This window comes from Lygodium microphyllum, chromosome 10 (genome assembly GCF_053477565.2).
Source record: "Lygodium microphyllum isolate KBCC chromosome 10, Lygodium_microphyllum_v1.1.10, whole genome shotgun sequence".
Taxonomy (NCBI): Eukaryota; Viridiplantae; Streptophyta; class Polypodiopsida; order Schizaeales; family Lygodiaceae; genus Lygodium; species Lygodium microphyllum.
This window is the reverse complement of record NC_141144.1, coordinates 10478131-10497790: the sequence shown is the minus strand read 5'-3', so window position 1 is coordinate 10497790 and position 19660 is coordinate 10478131. Positions and strand designations below refer to the sequence as shown.

The following is a 19660-nucleotide window of genomic DNA, read 5'->3' as shown; positions in this document are numbered from 1 at the left end:
TGGAGCTTCAATGGTGGCTGCCCCAAACTAGTCACAGCCTATGTGACCTGAGAACTGAAGTAAACCCTGAAGAAAATAATCAAATACCTCTGATGTAATGCCTTGAAGGTGCCCAACAATGCCAGGAAGGTGCTCGGGAAGCTGGGGAGTGACAGGAGCTCGAAGGCGTCGGATATGGCTGCCAGGAAGGAGACCCAATGTGAGTAGGGAGTCGATGGGAAGCTGAGAATTCCACGTACCAAGCCCAAGAGTCGGGAAGCCGAGCTCTGATACCAGTTGAAAGGGAGAGACGGATCGAAGCTTGGACTCGAGAGCTATGGCGGGAGAGCAAGAGCAAGAAAGAGAGAGACAAGAAATGGGAACTCCAACAGTCACAATGTGTGACCGAGCCTTCCTTTATTCAAACTGTTACTAAAAGAATAAAGAATAAAGTGACGGTGACAGGTGCCCGCCACCTGCAGTGTGCAGTGGCGGTGGCTGTGAGTGTAGTAATACATTGGCGGCTAGGCAGAGGCGCCTTTACCCCCAACAGTATGGCATCCACAATGACATTTTCCTTAGCATCTCGTATTTGATGTCAAAGTCATACTCTTGCAAGACTTCTATCCACACAATAGCAACTTGCTTCTTAAGTAAGTAAGTGAGAGGGGTGCAAAAATCAAGGCATAGTCCTTAATAAAAATCTAGTATCATCCTATCAAGCCCAAAAAATTTTGGACTTCCTTAACCATTATTGGGGTTGCCCATTCTTGCACATCTTTAACATTGGTAGGATCTACCGCAATCCCTTCATCAGAGGAATATAAGTACAAGATACTCAATCTACCTCTTGAGAAAAATGAATATGAGCGTCATTGGGGACTAGCCAATCCATCCCTTAGTAAACACTCGTAAGCTACTAGATTCATAGCTTTGAATCCCATGTTGGAAAGATTTCCTCCTAAGTTAAATTCCACTCTTCTAGTCTATTGAGTAAAAATTGCCTCTTTTCCATTTGCTAATTTTACTGACAACTTTGATGCAATTGTAGTGTCCATTCCTAGTCTTTTTGCATACTTTAGTGAGATAAATGAGTTGGGACTTCATAGCCGATCAAAATCTTAAAGGCTTTACCTTGATAGGTTCCAAGTGGATCATCAAGAACTAGCAATTTGGGCCCTTCTTGTTGAGAGCGAAAGTATTGTTGCTCTTTCCGTGTTCACTTCTAAAGTGGGGTCTTCACCTTCATCTATTCCTTTGTCCTTCCCCTGAAGGTTACTCTAGCAACTTTTCCTTTTGTTATTAAAACTACTTAATTCTAACCACAAAATTGTCATTGTGGATTGTTTGGCATAAATTTAGGTATTGTCTTTTGAGGTAGCTGGGTTCATTGCAATGGAAACATCTTGGTGCCTCCTTGTGGGGCCGATGGTAGGTACAAAGTTTCCAACTACACTTGTCTTGGCCTTTTTTCTTTAACTGGTTTGGTATTGTCATCAGATCCTTTTGACATATCCACACGGTCCTTTGTATAAAGAACCCTATCCCAATATTTACAACTATTGGATGTCATTTGAATCTCTTGGATAATGGGCCTTATTTGAATTAATACATCTTGTGAGTCAAATGGGCACATTGCTTCAAGACAGGTAACCAATGTTGGGTTTAGTCTGTGTGGCAGAACTTGGTGATCTCGATGGTTGGGGCATAGTTCAAAAGGGATACAGATCTAGAATAGTAGGCTTCAAAATTCAATCCATATTCCTTCAAGCTAAAGTGTGGTATGTGGGTAGGAGGTATTACCTACGTATAAATTCATTTAGCTTTTCCCAAGTGATTGATGGTTGCTTCCAAAACCCCTTGGTCCTTGCACCATTGCTTCCACTAAAGTCTGTGGGCTTCACTTGTGTAGCTATCATTGCCTAAGTAATTCCTGTAGTAGCAGCAGAGTAATCCTCCATAGATTCAACCCAAATTTCTACTTTAGATTAAGCATTCTTTCCTTTGCCATCAAACTTGAGCAATTTGATTTGCTTGAGAAGGAGTTTCTTCTCTTACGCTTTAGCTGGGGTAAGCATAGGCATCGAATGCATACTACCCTAGGATTGTTAACATTTATAAGATTAGATTTCATTTTGTATGTTAGAACTTTCATTTCTCTCTAAGGTTTTCAATAATTGAATCTGCGATTTTTAAATTTATAGCATAAGTCTAGTACACAAGTACACGATCTTGCAAAGAATTTGAGACCCTTTTTTTATTCATGGTTGTAATAACAATGCTGGCCAAATTTCTTTATTACATCAACTAGAGATTATTGAGATTAAGCTAGAAAGATTTTTGTTACAATAGTTCTAATTGTGAAATTCAAATACATCAACAATTTCATAGATTGGAGGCTCATCAAATATATTTAAGACTTATTTTTAGGGGAGATTTGGAAAACCATCTTTACAATAATTATTATGGCATGTGCGCCCTAAAATGGCAATGCACTCGGTTGGGAGAATGCAGAGCACTCGGTCATAAAGATAACGGTTTTGGTTATGTTGAGGATAGGATTAGGCATGAGACACTTAATGGTTGCTTTGCTATCATTTCTTCTAGGATTCTAGTAGTTGCTTTGGGCTTTAGTCTAGCGGAAGGCTTAAGTCAAGATATGCAAGATTAAAGGAGTGTAGGATTGCTTATGCCTTTAAGATTCTTTTGTTTATCTTGAGTCTTGATGGCCACCATGTCTTGTTCCTTATTGGATGTGACACATGTAAGCACAACTAATGGGTGTGGCTATTCTATTTTCACACTTGATTGACATCATGCGCCTTGCTTTCCATGGATTGAGTTCTATTTGCAACACTTGGAAGCACGTGTTTCTTAGAAAGCATTCACAAGTTTAGTGCTTTTGGGAGAAGCGAGAATGGGGATATCTATGGATTTATCATGTATCAAGACTATTGGCTTCTTGGTCTTTTCCTTGGATTCTATTTTTGTAGCTTCTACAGCAATAGCAATTTGTTACTATTGTTGTTTCTTTAGCTTCCTTTTCTTTCTCTTGGATAATGAAGGTGCAAATTTAGGAGATTATGTGCCTTCAATTGTATCATTGGACTGCTCATTAGGGATCTCTTTTTCCTATGCCTCCTCTTGAAGCTTTCCTAGGTCATGCTAAGTAATATTTCTTAACTGTGGTGATTTGATTATTTCATATTTTAAAGAGTCGTGTCTTTTACCTATCTCTTGCTTGTCATGCATATTAATTATGGGTGCTCGAAGTTGCTCTTACTTAGTTGCCATCTCTAGGGCTTTGTCATATCCAATTAGAGATGGGTTGTCCCTAGGAATCATCATTAGCATTGCCTCCTTTGAATGTTCCTTTTTAGGCTTTGTCTTATGCTTAGGTTTGTTTTTCTTCCATTGAGGAGGCACTCATTTGTGGTGCGACGGAGATGGTCTTACATGTGGGTTGGGCAACCACAACCAATGATTTCTTGCATAGTATCCTTGGGCAAGCATAAGGGATCATGGAACCCATCACTACATACTAGCTCTCCACCAATATCTTTGCCAACAACGTTTGGATCTTTCCTGAGGTTTTCTATGACTTCTATAACCCACCTTGTATCATTAGCATTTATCCTCAAATTTTCTATTTGAAAAATGATTGTGCTAATAGGTTCTCTTTCTTCGTGGTGTGCTTGATAAACTCCTCAAGCATCTCCTTTCTTCTCTCACTAGTTAGCATCTCTTTTGAGTCAGGGATTCCCTCCTTTCCTTTTCCTTGCTGAGGACTAGCAAGACCACCCTTGTTGAAAACTGTGATTATTCTCACAATTGGAAGTGTCATATGTATCTGTTGCATTGCATAATCAACCTCACATTTTGTTACTCATTTAAAAGCTCTACTAAGAACTATTTCCTTTCCCACATCCCCCCAGTTTGGGAGTACATGGAATAAGGTGGGAAAACTTTCAATTCGATAATTGTACAGATTTTGCACTTCCCTAAGCGAGAATATGGTTTTTCCCCATAGGCATTGGGGATTGCATTCAGTGCAAGATTTGGTTGGCCTATTTCAGTCCATGCCTCATAGGTAAAAATATTAAAGTCCATTCCCTCGTCGATGAGAGCAACAACAACATGCTATCTTTTTGTCGTAAGTCCTTAAGATAGGCAATAGGTTTTATCTCATCGTCTTCTAGGTCGAGGTCTATAACCCCAACCTTTTGAATGCAGATCCTTAGACTCCTAACTGCACTACTAGATGTGGATTTCATATTAGACTTATAGCTCTTTCGTACAGTGCTACTCTTATTGGATTCAAGGTCAAGGTTGTTCCTTCTAGTATTAGACTCATATTTGTGTTGGTCTTTCAATGGTATTGTATTCTATTCAAATTAAGTATAATCTGAATACAATGTGCAGTTGTTCCTACATGGCCCATTGGCTAGCATGGCCCATTAGAGTGCTACTTTCTCTATTTTTCTTTTGTTAGGATATAAGTTTCCCTTGCTTCTAATTTTGTGATTTTGTTAAGTTAGAGGTCTATTGTTTGGGTTCAATTGCTCCTCCTAGCCTTGTCTCCTACAAATTCTTAGTTTTATTTGTCCTACTTTGATAATGTTTAGTCACTTATTAGTCTCTCTTGGTGTATGTTTGTTGCGATATGATTCCATTGTTCCCTTGTAACTATTGTGCAAGTGCGATTCTTATGCTTTTTTGTCAATCTTGTTTAAAGCAAACACAATTTGTTTTCTTGTGTGCTAGTTGTATGGTTTCTTTCACAAGACATGTGGTGTTTGCAGTTCTTTTCCCTCAATTCTTGTGAGAAATGAGTATGTGTGTACAACCAAGCTTCCAACCCTCGTAATTAATCCATTAAGTTATAGTTTTAGACTCTCAAGTGCACTCATTCACAATTAGGCTTTGTATTTTTTTCAATCAATATTTTGTTTTATGAACAAACAATGTTCAACACTATGCATTGTTGTTGTTGTTCTCAATTTAACATCCATTGTTTTCCCTCCTTAAGTGTGATCCCTTGGTTCTTTGGTCGTAGTCAAGTAGACTTAATGTAATGCAATCCCCCCAAGCTTCATCATGGCAAATCAATTAATCAATGTCACATGTACTTTGAAGGTGGGATTCAGGCCTAGGAATTTGGAATTTCTTTGTTGAGCAAGTGGCTACTAGGTCTTTAGCAAAGTTTCTTTGAGAGTTTGGCTTCAAGTGTGGTTTCCAATGGGTCACCAACATTTTCGTATGCACCAATTCTTCTAGTCAATTTCAATAGATCTTGTGACTATGGAGATTCCCTCTTAGTCGAATATGTGACTCCAATGAGTTTCCTTGCCTAAGGGCTCTTGCTAAGCACCAGTATATCCAATTGTCTCTTAGTGATGATGCTTTTCGTGGTGAATGCTAACACAAGCACTCAGTACCCAACAGAGTAAAGGAGAAAATTCATCATTTGGAGAGGCTCCTTCATATAGTCTAGTTCCATTGAGTGGGCATGGCAAAAGTAAGAAGTATGGTGGAACCTTCTTGAAAATTTTTGAATGCCACCTATTCTAAAGTTAATAGTTGGTTTAGGAATAGAAATGTGAAAGAACTCTTAAATACATTAAGGAAGCACAAGAAGGGGTTAGATCAACTATCAACAAGAGGTATAATAAGCCCTTGTTTTTGGAGCCACAACCTTGATTGGACTTAGGATGATATTTATTATTGGTATGTGGGATTTTTGGTATGTGGGATTTTCTCAAGGAAAAAGGAAGCACCTTACAAAGAAAGGAAAGGTACTACATAAACCCCAACCCCAAGTCTCCCAATCACAATAATCAATAAATCTTAAATTTATCTTTTAATCTATTTATTTAATAGCAAATGCAACTAGAAAAGTTTAAATTATTCAGTCAAGTCTAATTGATTATATAACTAATTTTTCTTTACAATGTAAGGAACAAATGGATCCAAAAGGTTGTCAAGGACAAGTGAATCATTTCTTTCTTTTGAGTAGTTCTTTATATGACAATTTTAATCAAAGAGTTTGGATGAAGATCATTATGTTTTTTTCTCACAAATTAGGTTCAACATCAAGAGGAGAATACAAAAGCTAGATAAGGTAATATATTTGAGACTAATTTTTTTTTCATTTTGTTATTAATACATTGGTAGAAATGACTTACTTTTTAAATATGGTATGGAAAGGTGATGTTGATAGTTTTTCTCTTCAATCACCAACAAAAGCTTGTAATGATATACATGTAAACATTATTCTAAGGTAAATATTATATTACTTGTATCTTGAAAAAACTATTAACAATAAATTTTGTGTTGTTATGATGTAGAATTAGGGGTTTACATATCCAAACCACTTGCAAGTGATAATAATCAGGTATTTATATTTTAGATATAGAGGATTAGATTCATCTCTCTTTTTTTCAAGTAGCTTTTCTAAAATAAGCACTAATATTTATTTGGCATCTAATACTTGATTTACTTATGCTACAATTGCTTAAGTCTAAGAGATTAATGCATATGCAATGTATGCAAATTTTGTAAGGGAAAGTGATATCAAAGAGTGAAAACAAAATATCAAAATTGAATATAAGTACTTTTTGTAAGTTTATATTAATACATGGATTTTAAGGTGACATTATTAAGTAAAACAGTTAGTACACATAAGATGATGATTCTGTCTATTTTAAAGGTTGAAAAAAACATTAAGGTGCTATTAGATTTCTTCATAAGATAAATACACATTGTTTGAATGTAAGCTTATTTGTTTTTTCTATATATTTCTTATAGTAATACATTAATTTTGATAAATGTTAAAAATGAGTATTCATGCATAATATCATTCTATGTCTTAGTTTAAAGTAAACTTAAAGTTAAATATTAGAGTTAATATAGATGATGAATCTAAAAAAGGCAAGCAGCCATGCAAAGTAAGTATTTTATTTACAATATTTATAGCGAATATATTGGATATGCATAAGTCTCTTTTTTTTCCTATCTAGACATTCATCAAAATTTTTTTATGTATTAAGGTCATAGCCAGTTGCTAATATATTAAACCTTCCTTGCAGTCAATATGATTCACATGGCATGAAGTTATACTTGCATAACAACAATACTAATCATGCCATGCAAGCTAGTTGATTCAATTAAAGGTTACCCAAATAAAATGCATTATCCATTTAGCTGCTTTCAATTAGAAGCCATTTACCCACAAATGATGTGGATGGATTTCATCTAGAGGTTGTATTATATATATATACGTAAACTAAGCATCTCTAGAAAGTAGATATAATGTGTACATAATTCCTATTTCATAGTGAATATAACCAATTGATATATGAAAAGCCTTCAAAACAGTCTATGTAATTCAAAGCCAAAATACTCTAGTTCACAATTAATGATGCAACTTGATTCATTCGGCTACCTAAAGCTATACTATTAATCTTCTAGTCAAGTTACTTGGCTAATGTAGTAGCAGATCGCGAAGAATTTGTCATATTTGTGGTACATTTCTAAAAACACCATATATCTAAGTTGCTAATTCATCCCTATATGATTTTTTAGACAAGTCATGGGATATATGGTGGAGGTAGGTGGGAAAAATATGCCAATTAGGTAGCATCAAACCTTATGTAAATATGAGGATCCACCCAAAGATTTAGCTTTTTTACTCATTAAGATCATAATTTGTGAAGATGAGGTGGATCTAAAAATAACCATTGCGTGAGTAAAGGAGTATCCATACCTACAAAACCTCCAATTAGAAGAGGAGTTAGAGGCAACATAGTCAAGAATATAGGCCATGGAAGTGCTATGCTAGAGGAGAGTGATTTAGGTCTTTTCTTTACCCATACATTTTACAAAAATAGCCAAAGGAATAATTTTCATAATGATAACATGCTAGAGGGTGAATGTAAAAGTGTGTTTATAATAACCATTTCCAAATGATCGTGTGTCAATATTTTCTTTCTAGTAGTAACTATTATGTGCTCCGTGCCTAGATTCTCTTGGTGCTTCGAGAATGGTTGGTGTTCCACGCTCGTTTTAGTAAAAATTATAGTACTTTACGTTTTAAGATATACTTCATGGAGCAAGAAACACACATACACACACACACACACTCTCTCTCTCTCTATGTATGTGTGACAACTTGTTGATAACATGTATAAATAATATAAAATATACATAATAATATGCAAATAAAATAATAATATCTATTATATACAACAAATGGATAAATCATATTATTAATATAATGTAATATATTTTATATAATATATTATCCCATTTGTATTATTGTATAAATTTTAATAATATTATATTATATAATAAAATATATATATATATATATATATATATATATATATATATATATATATATATATATATGATCATATGTTAATGATTGTCACTTGATAATATTATAATATTTGAATATTGTAATGATACTATAAATATGTATCGGCATATAATAGTGCTAATGTAATAATGTATGAATAATATAATATTATATATTAAAAATTATATACCACTGATTTAGTAATGAAAACCATCTTAAATATATATAATATATTTCATTATCTACTTTTTAATATTACTATATATTATGTAAATATTTTTATTATTATTGTCTATGATAAAAGCTCAATTATTTTTGTTCTTAAATAATGTTTGAAGTAATCTTAACCCCTTCTAAAATAAAATTTTAATATTAATTATCAAATTTAAAAAATATTAAAATATTTAAATTAACTTATAATGTTAAAATAATTTTATTTTTTATTATTTATTATATTAGACTTAGTTATTGATTTTTAGGTATTAGTATATACTAATCAAAATTTTTAAAGAAAAAATACATATCAATAATTACTATTATAATATAATATCACATTCAAAAAAATATATACAATTAGTATCACCTTGAAAACAATTTTATTATAAAATTAGCTTTATATTTTTTGAATCGTTCATTCAAAATATTACTCTACCATGTACTTTAAATTATAGTATAATATGCTTAAATTTGTATGCATATGCATATGTATATGTTTAGATGTGTGTGAGTGCATGTGTGCAGTATACATATGTATCCATTTGTGTAGTCTCATAAGTGTGCATAGTTCTTCTCTCTCTCTCTCTCTCTCTCTCTCTCTCTCTCTCTCTCTCTCTCTCTCTCTCTCTCTCTCTCTCTCTCTCTCTCTCTGTGTGTGTGTGTGTGTGTGTGTGTGTGTGTATTCAATGCATGTGCATCGCATGTATATGTATATGTATACGTATATGTATATGTATACGTATACGTACGTATATGTATATGTATATGTATATGTATATGTATATGTATATGTATATGTATATGTATATGTATACATATATGTATATGTATATGTATATGTATATATTTGTGTATGGGTATGCATGCGTGCATGTTTGTAAGCATGTATCTTATAGTTTTGTATCTCTCTCTCTCTCTCTCTCTCTCTCTCTCTCTCTCTCTCTCTCTCTCTCTCTCTCTCTCTCTCTCTCTCTCCATTTTTATTCTCACTCATGTATGCTTACTTGTGTATGAGCATGTATACATATGCATGTGTCTATATGCATTCATATATGTACATGTTTACACATATGCACATGTACATGTGTATGTGTGCATGCATGTTATAGTCTATGTGCATTTGTGTATGGTTTTAGAGTATATATACATGCATGAATATGCTAACTCATTAAAATTATTGTCTCATCTTACATGCTCAATTAAAAAGAAAAGTCAACTTTTTCTAATAGTGTATTTACATTTGTTGGTATTTTTAGAGTATGTACACATTGTATGCACATATTCAACCATTAATATATCACATCATTTCATATGTTTAATAAGAAAATAAACTCATGTGTGTATATGAGAGAGAGAGAGAGAGAGAGAGAGAGAGAGAGAGAGAGAGAGAGAGAGAGAGAGAGAGAGAGAGAGAGAGAGAGAGAGAGAGAGAGAGAGAGAGAGAGAGAGAGAGAGAGAGAGAGAGAGAGCCACATGCAAGTTTTCAAAGACTCGCCTTTCCCCTTTTCAAGATCATATCCTATGTTCAAAAAAGAGAGAATGTGAGTGTATGTGTGTGTAAGTGTGTGTGTGTGTGTGTTCAATTTAGAGAGAGAGAGAGAGAGAGAGAGAGAGAGAGAGAGAGAGAGAGAGAGAGAGAGAGAGAGAAACTAGGTATAATCCCCACTCACCCATCAAGAAAAAGCTCTCTTTATTTTTTAAATATCAAACTTCTCCTCCAGCTTGTGCTACATAGGCTTGGGAGTTTTCTGATTGGTTTGAGATCCCCAATCCAAACCTTCAAATGATGTATAGAAAGATGTTCAATTGTGTGTGTGTGTGTGTGTGTGTGTGTGTGTGTGTGTGTGTGTGTGTGTGTGTGTGTGTGTGTGTGTGTGTGTGTGTGTGTGTGTGTGTGTGTGTGTGTGTGTGTGTACAATTGAGAGAGAGAGAGACTATGTGTGTGTGGGTGTGTTCAATTGAGAGAGAGAGAGAGAGAGAGAGAGAGAGAGAGAGAGAGAGAGAGAGAGAGAGGGAAAAGAGAGAGATAATAGAGAATAAATATAACCCCCACTCACCCTTCAAGAAAAAGCTCTCTTATTTCTTGAATACCAAGCTTCTCCTCCTTCTGCCACATAGGCTTGGGAGATTATGGTTCATTCAAAATCCCCAAGCTAAACCTTCAAATAAAATATAAAAAATATGTTTGATTAAAATGAGAGAGAATAAATATAGCCCTCACCCTTCAAGAAAAAACTCTCTTTATTTCTAGAATACCAAACTTCTCTTCCGTGTGACACATAGGCTTGGGAGTCTTTTGGTTGGTTCGAGATCCCCAAGCCACCTTCAACTAGTATATAGAAATTATATGAGTATTTGATGCAACCTTGTGCATAGTGTGAAGTAATAAGATGTAAAACAAGATAACAAGTTTAGTAGAAGGAATGTATGCACACCACATGCTAAGTGTTACATCTATGCTTGTATGCAAAGTGAGCGAGAGAGTGTATATTATTTATGCTGCACCATATCTATGGCATTGAATATGCAAAAAAGGCATGGGATGAGCTTGATAGGATTTTTGGAACTCAAGCTAAAAGCTCAAAAGTAAAATTACTCATGCAATTCTATAAGTTAGATGGAAAGGATAGTTCTTCTATGACCATGCACATTAACAAGTTTAAGAGCCTAAAGACTCAACTTGCAACTTTAAATAAGAACATTGATGAGGATGAAGCCATAGCAGTGCTACTGACAAATGTAAATCAAGAACCAAATGAGAACCTTGTGTCTACCCTAAGTAATGTTCCTAATCTCTCACTCAAAGACATTGAGCATTCTCTAGTTTGATGGAGAAAGTAAACTAAAAACAAGGATGTAGAAGAAATCATCTCAAAGGACAATCTCTTGTACACCAAGGAACCGTATGGAGCAAAAGGATGTGGACGAGGATTCAACACCAACAATAAGGATTGGGTCACATGTCATTATTGTGGTCAGATTGGGTACATGGCTAGTGAATGTTTCCACAATAAAAGAGCACAACATGTGCAGAATGGTAACCATCAAAATTAGTTTATGAATGAAGAAGATGCTTCCGTTATCAACAACAACTTTGATAGATTTCTTTGAAGAAATTTTCATTGTATCTTTCCCATAGTGGATCTTATGTTTTCCCACTGTGGATTTTGTTTCCCTTAGTGGATGTTGCTTTGTAAAAAACCTTGCCAAAAATGTACAGTTTCAAGCTTTAACTTGATTAGGCTACCTATGGGCTAGTCTCATGGGACATGTCATCATGTAGGGAAAGCCAACACGTGTAGGGACTCATCATTTGAGGGGGTTGTTGAAAGATATGACAAATGATGTATGCTCTAGGAAGAGATGCTCTGTATCCCATAAGCACAGTGAGGAGAGTGGAACAACCCAAAGGCTACATAAGCATGTACTTGGTTCTTATTTCAATGCAATGTCATTGTACTTTTTATCCCTTCATTTAGTGTCATTGTCTATACACACAAGATTGTGTTTATGAGTCCAAGCTTTAACTTGATTAGGCTACCTATGGGCTAGTCTCATGGGACATGTCATCATGTAGGGAAAGCCAACACGTGTAGGGACTCATCATTTGAGGGGGTTGTTGAAAGATATGACAAATGATGTATGCTCTAGGAAGAGATGCTCTGTATCCCATAAGCACAGTGAGGAGAGTGGAACAACCCAAAGGCTACATAAGCATGTACTTGGTTCTTATTTCAATGCAATGTCATTGTACTTTTTATCCCTTCATTTAGTGTCATTGTCTATACACACAAGATTGTGTTTATGAGTCCAAGCTTCCATCTTGGAACCTAATTCACTTGTGTGACAGTCAGTCCTTCTTGTCTATATTATCATGAGTCTTCTCTTTCTCTTCCATCAGCCATAGCCATGCTCTAGATCCATGTATTCTAACAAGACCTAGGCCAAACTTTGTGTGTGTGTGTGTGTGTGTGTGTGTGTGATAAGAGAGGGGTTTTAAGAATGAGCATAGAAGTATTTGCATTAGGCATGAGTTTTAGATAGCTTATTGGCCAGACATACATTCATAACAATATGTAAAGTTGGGAAAAGGGACTATGAGAAGCTCCTCTAGTTTTTCTCACAAAAACTCATTTCAAAATGCTATGCACTTGACTTTGTGCATATATTTTGTTGATGCACATCTCTCTTGAAGTTGTATGATTAACATCTCCACTATATAGAAAAACCTTCTTAACATGGGATAAATTGTTAATTGCCATGTAATTTTAGGTAGCATTTTAGCAAAGTCTCCTTCTGTTTTTGCTAAACAATGGAATGTATATGCACAATAAAATAAACTAAGTAATGGGGACATTACACTAGCCAAAAGTCATAATGATATTACATGCTTTGCTATAGTGCATATTCAACCCATGAGGAGAGGAAGAATGTTATAAATGTCTATCATGTGGCTTTAATGTCAAGTCTCTACTTAATAAACTTTTGTTTATAGGCTTGAGCTCTTATATCTTATCACAAAACTTCTCCTACTATATGTACCTTAAAATCTTATGGGACCACAAACTCATACTTTTATTTAGCCACCTCTCATTCAACCTTCTATCATGTAAAGGTGTTTCATAGTGGTGTAAACATGATGCACAATTGTTCCAAGTGTTTACACTTTTGAAAAGTAACCCACATGTAAAGAATAATCTCCTTATGAAATCTTCTAGAATCACCATTAGATTGACAAAAGTAAGTGCCTTTTAGGATTAACTTTGCATATGCTTGTGTGCATAGGCATCTTTTGTTGTGACTATGATGTTAATATTTTGTGTGAAGAATAACTAATGAAATACAATTATAGTGATTTTGTTCTTTCTAACTCAATGATCATGATAAGATGTATGTTAATCTATTTCTTAAGGGTGTTCATAAAAAACATTTTTGTAAGTGGATACAAAACATTCCACCTTGTCAATTTGCAAGTCTTTTTAAGATTTTGCAAGTTTTTTTTACGATAGACCAATCTTAGCTTTAAAATCAAGCAACCTTCTCCCTATAATTTCAAGGCTTTTTTTCAAATCTAATAATTGTTTTGCACTAAAAACCCATTTTTTGAGAGCTCTTGCTTTTAAAAGTCTTCTAGATAGAAAGTTTACTCCATGTGATTTTCATCATAATGCATTGATTAGCCTTGGATAAGAAGAATATGTTCCGAAGATCATTGTGATGGTGACATTGCTCTTTGAATACTCATGATAGAGACAAGGGGAACTTTTGCTGCAATACAAATTTCAAAACTTGGTGAATATTTTAAACCAACAAAAAAGTGGGGCATTTTGTATATTATGTGGTTCTTAAAATGGTCTTAAGTTGTCCGAAGCTCTTGCAAAATAGAAGCTTGAGTTTCCTCCTTACTTATAGAGCAACATTTAGAAAGAAGCGCATGTTTAGAAGAAATAAGGGACTTATGGAGATAAGCAAAGTTACAAAGGATTATCCTTAGTTATAGAGCAACGTAAGGGAAACAACTAAGGTATGCAAAAGAGAAGAGGGAATATGTGGACATATCAAGGCGACATGAGATTACCTTTGCTACTTAGAGGGTAGAATTTAAGGAGCGCCAAATATAACGAGAAGAAACAAGGGGACATGTGAGGATTATCCTCCATTGTGCGACAAGAGATGGTTGAAGCTTAGAGTGGAGATGTTTGGGATTGTAGACTATTGTGTGGCTTGGGCGGTGACGAGAAAAGATTAATCAAAGGGTTACAAACTTAGGCGTGTGATAAGAAGGTTAAGCGAAGGGGTGAGGAGGTTAGGTATGGAGCGAGGAAGATCTAGGTGACCGCTTTTCTTCCCATCCGATGAAAAACGGAAGTTGTTGAAACGTGATCGGTTTCCAAGAAAAAAAATAGCCCGCCGTCTTATAACTAAAATGTCCAAGAGAAAAAAAGCCGGTCTTTCATTATTTCAAACTTGGATTGCAATCAGGTATTTTTGGAGATGAAGGCAAGGAAAGGGACGATAAAGAATGAATGGTTTGCGGGTTATTATTGTGGGTACAATGAGTATTGTTGTGAAAGTATGTTATTTAGATGATCCGATCGTTGAGAGCTGGCAGGCGCCGGAAGAAGTTAAAGAGGAGGGGGGATTTGAGGTCACGGAAGCGAGGGTGACGGAGGTAGTAGAGGCCCATGAATAGGATGAGGAGGCGGAGGGGGGAGACGTAGAGGACCAGGGCGGCCAGCAGGCAGAAGGTCACGAAGATGGCGGTGGCGCGGGGGTCTCGCCAGCTCAGCAGGGCGCGCAGGCGCTCGCCCTGCGTGGCCACGTCACCCAGGACAGTCTGCACGCGGTACGCCAGCGCCCGCAGCCTCTCGTAGCGCAGCCGCACCACTTCCGACGGCGCCGACGACGGCACCGTGTCGAACTCCTCCTCCAGCTCCTCCCTGTGCGCCACGTCCGCGCACGACAGCCGCGCATCCATGTGCGGCGGCGCCCGCGGCCGGAACCTGTAGTCGGAGGGCCCCCCCGCCCACCAAATCCAAAACAAAAAGGAAATCATCATCGAACTAATCTAAATTCTTTTCACCAATGGATTTTTCTTTTTAAAGCTTGGTTACTAAGGCTGAAAGCACCAAATTTTATAAACGCTCGTATAATGAAAACAAATAAAGACAAGTTGTTCCTAAGGCCAAATTAATGCCGCCTCTAAATCTCGAGATTTAGCCCTAGAACTAAAATTAAGAGGCGAGGAACCTTCAAAATTTAAAGGTTTGTAATATAAGAACCTTCAAATGTAGGTGTTTCACCTCTTAAATTTTTCTATTGAAAAGTTTTTCACATTTTAGAAGGCCTTCACCAATTTTCTACAGATACCAAATAAATCTCAATTTTTTAATTCTTTGTTATGGGTTCCAACACCAACCTGTAGTGCCACGCTCCTATTAGGAACATGTATAGGAACAAAGTTGGTAGTATCAACTCTGGATAGCACACCAAGATCACGAACAACACATGTACTAACACTGTTGTCAATGTGTTGTTCCAATGGCGTATATCATCAAACCACCGCACCACCGCTATCACCCCTACCAACATAGCATAGATCCTGTACCAATTTGCCTTGCTCCTTCTCATGCTCCATCTCGTCGCTTGTGTGTCCAACATATAGCGCACCACCTCTGAGCTTAGAGGTGGCTCAGACCGTATCAAACGATGCATCACCAATGTTGTCGCCATGCGCCTTAGTGAGTCTTGCATCAACACCCCCAGTGGTTGGATGTAGTGCATTTGGGGAAAGAGTGGTTGTGTGTAGGTGTGGATGAAGTTCACCATGGAGGTGGTTGTGAACCGAATGGCAAGCTCTATCTCCCCCATTTTCTTGGGCCCTGAGGGATGTAGAACCAAGAGAGGGTAAGAATGTGTGTAGATGCGTGCAGTCTCTAGAGTTGAGAGTCGAATCCGCACCTATGTAATTGACACACACTACAATAATTAATGTAATAATCATCATATCTTCTTATCCAAACTAAAACAAGCAAGTGCTCACTTAGAACAAACCAAGCACAACATGATTCTAACAAAGGTTTTAACAACACTAGCTAGGATTTTTGACCTTTTTATTTAATGCATACACACCTTGCCAATACTTGTGATCTTAGGCTTTGGAGGAGGTGGGTCACTTGGTGGACCAAGAGTAACTTGATAATTGTCAAACACACCCACCGTCAAGACCGTACATGGATCATATACCTCCCATGTGTACTGCTCATTCCATCTTGGAGAAAAGTTGTCAATAATGGTGCGCGTGCGGACCCACTTGGGGCCATACTTGGCCACTGCATAAGCATCGGTTGTCCCACGCCCATCTCTTGTCTTCATGGGGAGGAGCCCTTGGGCACCAAGGATGCCAAGTTCTAGGACACCAATGGGCAATGGCCATAGTTGGCGAGCAGTGGGTCGAAAGTCAGAGCTAAGGTGGGCCGTTTCATCCATGACATGGTAGCCCCCGTCAAAGCACATGCGAAGGTGGATACGCCCACAAAAGTGGGTCTCATTGTTGTCTATCTTCTTCATAAGGTTGAACCAACGCGATGCTACAACAAGTGTGTCGACACGACGCTCAATGGATTGGAGTGGGATGTGTGTATGACCAAGGTCTTCATCATGGTTGGGACCCACATGATCAAGCACACTCACTGCAAGTTGGTCTTCAAAGGGCTCCGCAGCCACGAACATTAGGTCTTCATGCCAAGAAGGGGTTGTGGACCTGAGCCTCGAGGGCTTTGTGCGAAGGCTTTGGAAACCAAGTTGCACGCGGACGCTGGCCTCGGGGTAGCGAGAGTGTTGTGTGGGATGAAGGTCTTGGGCTTCGAGGACCGCGACTCGGAGGTACCACATCTTAGGGGAGAGATAGACCTTAGAGCGGGTGTTTGGCTGGCGGCCACCAGTGTCGGATTGCCACGCGTCCGGGAACGCCTCGTCGGCTTGGGTGCCGAACCAGACAGCGAGCATGACGTCGCCAGAGACACGGCCACCGCGGCCGTGGGAGGCCTCGAGGCGGTACCACTGGGGGGCGAGGGGGCCGTCGGGGGGGACACGTGTCGGGACGTCCTGGAGGTCAAAGAGGACGGCGCCGAGGAAGTCGTCGGGCTTGCCGACGTCCTCGTCCCAGAGGCTGACCTCCAGGGTGGCGCTGCGGAGGCCCTCCCAGCTGCCGAAGGCGAAGACCTCGTTCCACTCCGGGTAGAGGGTGCGGGGCACGGTGTGAGTGCGGGCGGCGAGCCCACCCACGGACAGCCGGGCGTAAGGGTCGGAGGAGCCCGTCAGGACGTCCTTCGGGGCCAGCTGCCGCCCCTTCACCACGCGAACGAACAGGTACCGCATCTTCTCCACCAGATCGTAGGACACCGCCCGCTGCCCGATAGACGGCGAGGTGCGCCGCACAGGGAAGGCGTCGAAGCCCGGTCGCGGCTGGTAATGCGGCGGCGGCGGGTAGTGCGCGTGTGGCGGCAGGGGCTGGGGACCCTCGGGCGCCGGTGGGGGCGCCGGCTCGGGTGGTGGAGGGGGAGCTTCGGGAGGCGGAGGCTCGGGAGGAGGAGCCTCGGGGGGCGGGGGCATAGGCTCGGGCGGGGGCGGCTCGGGAGGCGGCGCCGCCGCCTCGGGGGGGGGAGGCGGGGGCTGGTCGTCATCGAAGTAGTAGACCTTGAGGCCGAGCTCGCCCTTGATGTGGGAGAAGAGGCCGCGCTTCTTGAGCGGGTAGAAGATGAGGGCTTCCTCACCGCGCCTCACAATGCTGCTGCCGGCGATGCAGACGCAGCCCAGGAAGTGGGGCTTGCGGCCCAGCCCGCCCCTCCTCTCGCTGTACACCGTCGCCTCCACGCATTCCTCCGGTAGCTCCTCCGGGCGGCTCACCCAGAACTCCAGGGCCTCCTCCCACACCGGATTCAGATCCCTCACAATCGTCCTCGTCCTCCGCCTCTGCCCGTGGAAGTCCACCTGCACATACGGGCTCGCCGACCCCTCCCCATCCTTGGGCATCAGATTGTGCGCTCTGCACACCTCCACGATCACCTTCCGCTGCGCCATCATGTGTTATTATCACAAGCAAGCTGGATTGCAAGAAGGCTAGAAGTGCTGATAATTGATTGATTCCTTAGGCCAAGCCTATCTCGATCGTTGGAACGTCGCTGAGTCCATAGTTGTGGTTGATCACACACCGTCGCACTTTGCTGGCACGCTGTTGCAATGAAAATGATCGCGGCGACATAGTTGCAACTGTGAGAAGCGTTGATCAAGAGATTGTATAAATCTGCAGAAGTATCAAGGAGGTCCATTCAATTAGAGAGGGCTGCCGAAGAGATGTCAATCTGAAATATATGAGCTGGAGGTCCATCCACGAGAGAAGATTGCAGCTTCTACTTACCTCATCGTAGGATTGTGCAGATGCAGCATCAAGATGTGATCAGTTCCAGATATCAGCACACAAGGTTCTAATAGCCCAGATCAATTTGAGATCGTTCTACCGCCTCAGGAGAGGCACCGTCACCTCTCATGCTACACCTCGCCAGCTTAATATCTCTGCCATGCGCCAAGCTGTACGACCTTGGAGGCTTTTCTGAGAGAAAAAACGTAGACACATCCAGAGCACACAATGTGGTGTGCGCACGCACATCGAGTAGAAACTATAAGGCCCTTTGAAGTTTGATATGCAGGTCGACCTTTTTCTTCAAGCTTCCTCCATCCTTCCTTTACAAGATTGCCGCCAACCTCTTTCCCTTCCTACGTCCTCTTCCTTTCCTTGACGACACACGGTGGTGCAGATTTCTCCTTCGACGAAAAGGGGGACTGCCCGTCGTCAAAAAGAAAATGGAATAACTTTTCGGAATGCCTTTATAATCATACCATGGTAGGAGACATGGTGGAATACTATGATTTTGGCAAAGGCGAGGGAGTCACACCTACCCTTTTGCCTTCCATTCATTCAATTCAGCTCTTCCGTTCCATGGCATCTTCCTCCTAGTGGTGAGCACATAAAGCATGAGGATATGTTGTGGCTATAGAATATATGGTAAAGCACGGTCCTGCTGACATTTAAATGCCTCCGGTTGATTGAAGAAGGAATATGGTACATGTTGATTGAGGGAATACGATGGAAATGTATAAACCCATTGACTAGAGACGATTGAAGGGACTGCAAAATACTTGAACAAAAAGGTATTCGGGAGAAGGTCTTGTAGGCACATCAATCTTTACAACAAACTTTCTTCGTGGCTATCCATGGCCACAATGATAGAACAGAAGCAAGGTTGTGGTTTATTGGTGTTCAACACATAAATTCCTATCCACATGTACATGGGAAAAATTTTTAGTGCACTCGTGAAAGGAGTTTCTTGGTGCCTCCTCTTTCATCTCTATATAAGGCTAAGAATAATGTACATGGCCAAATATGAGACAATGGCATCCTATTGCCCATTTTCATTTTGACGTTGTTTAGGAATGTAGTGTTGCAAATGATGTTGAATTCAAAGGAAAACATGCCTACTGCAAAAATCTCTAAGGTCCTTAAAGTTGGTTGTCGCACCTTGTTCAAGGGAAAATCATGGTGGGAGT

The 19660-nt window shown here is 39.4% G+C and overlaps 1 protein-coding gene across 1 annotated transcript; it reads right to left on the bottom strand.

Moving 5' to 3' along the window:
- Positions 1-13877: 13877 nt before the first annotated feature.
- On the bottom strand, positions 13878-18894 carry LOC148029699 (FT-interacting protein 7-like). Its single transcript, XM_087685988.1, has 4 exons — positions 18474-18894; positions 16187-18359; positions 15474-16015; positions 13878-15057 (listed from the first exon to the last, which is right to left on the bottom strand). Exons 2-4 carry the CDS (start codon positions 18137-18139, stop codon positions 14637-14639), a joined length of 2916 nt encoding a protein of 971 aa, XP_087542114.1. The 5' UTR covers positions 18140-18359; positions 18474-18894; the 3' UTR covers positions 13878-14636.
- Positions 18895-19660: the final 766 nt, after the last annotated feature.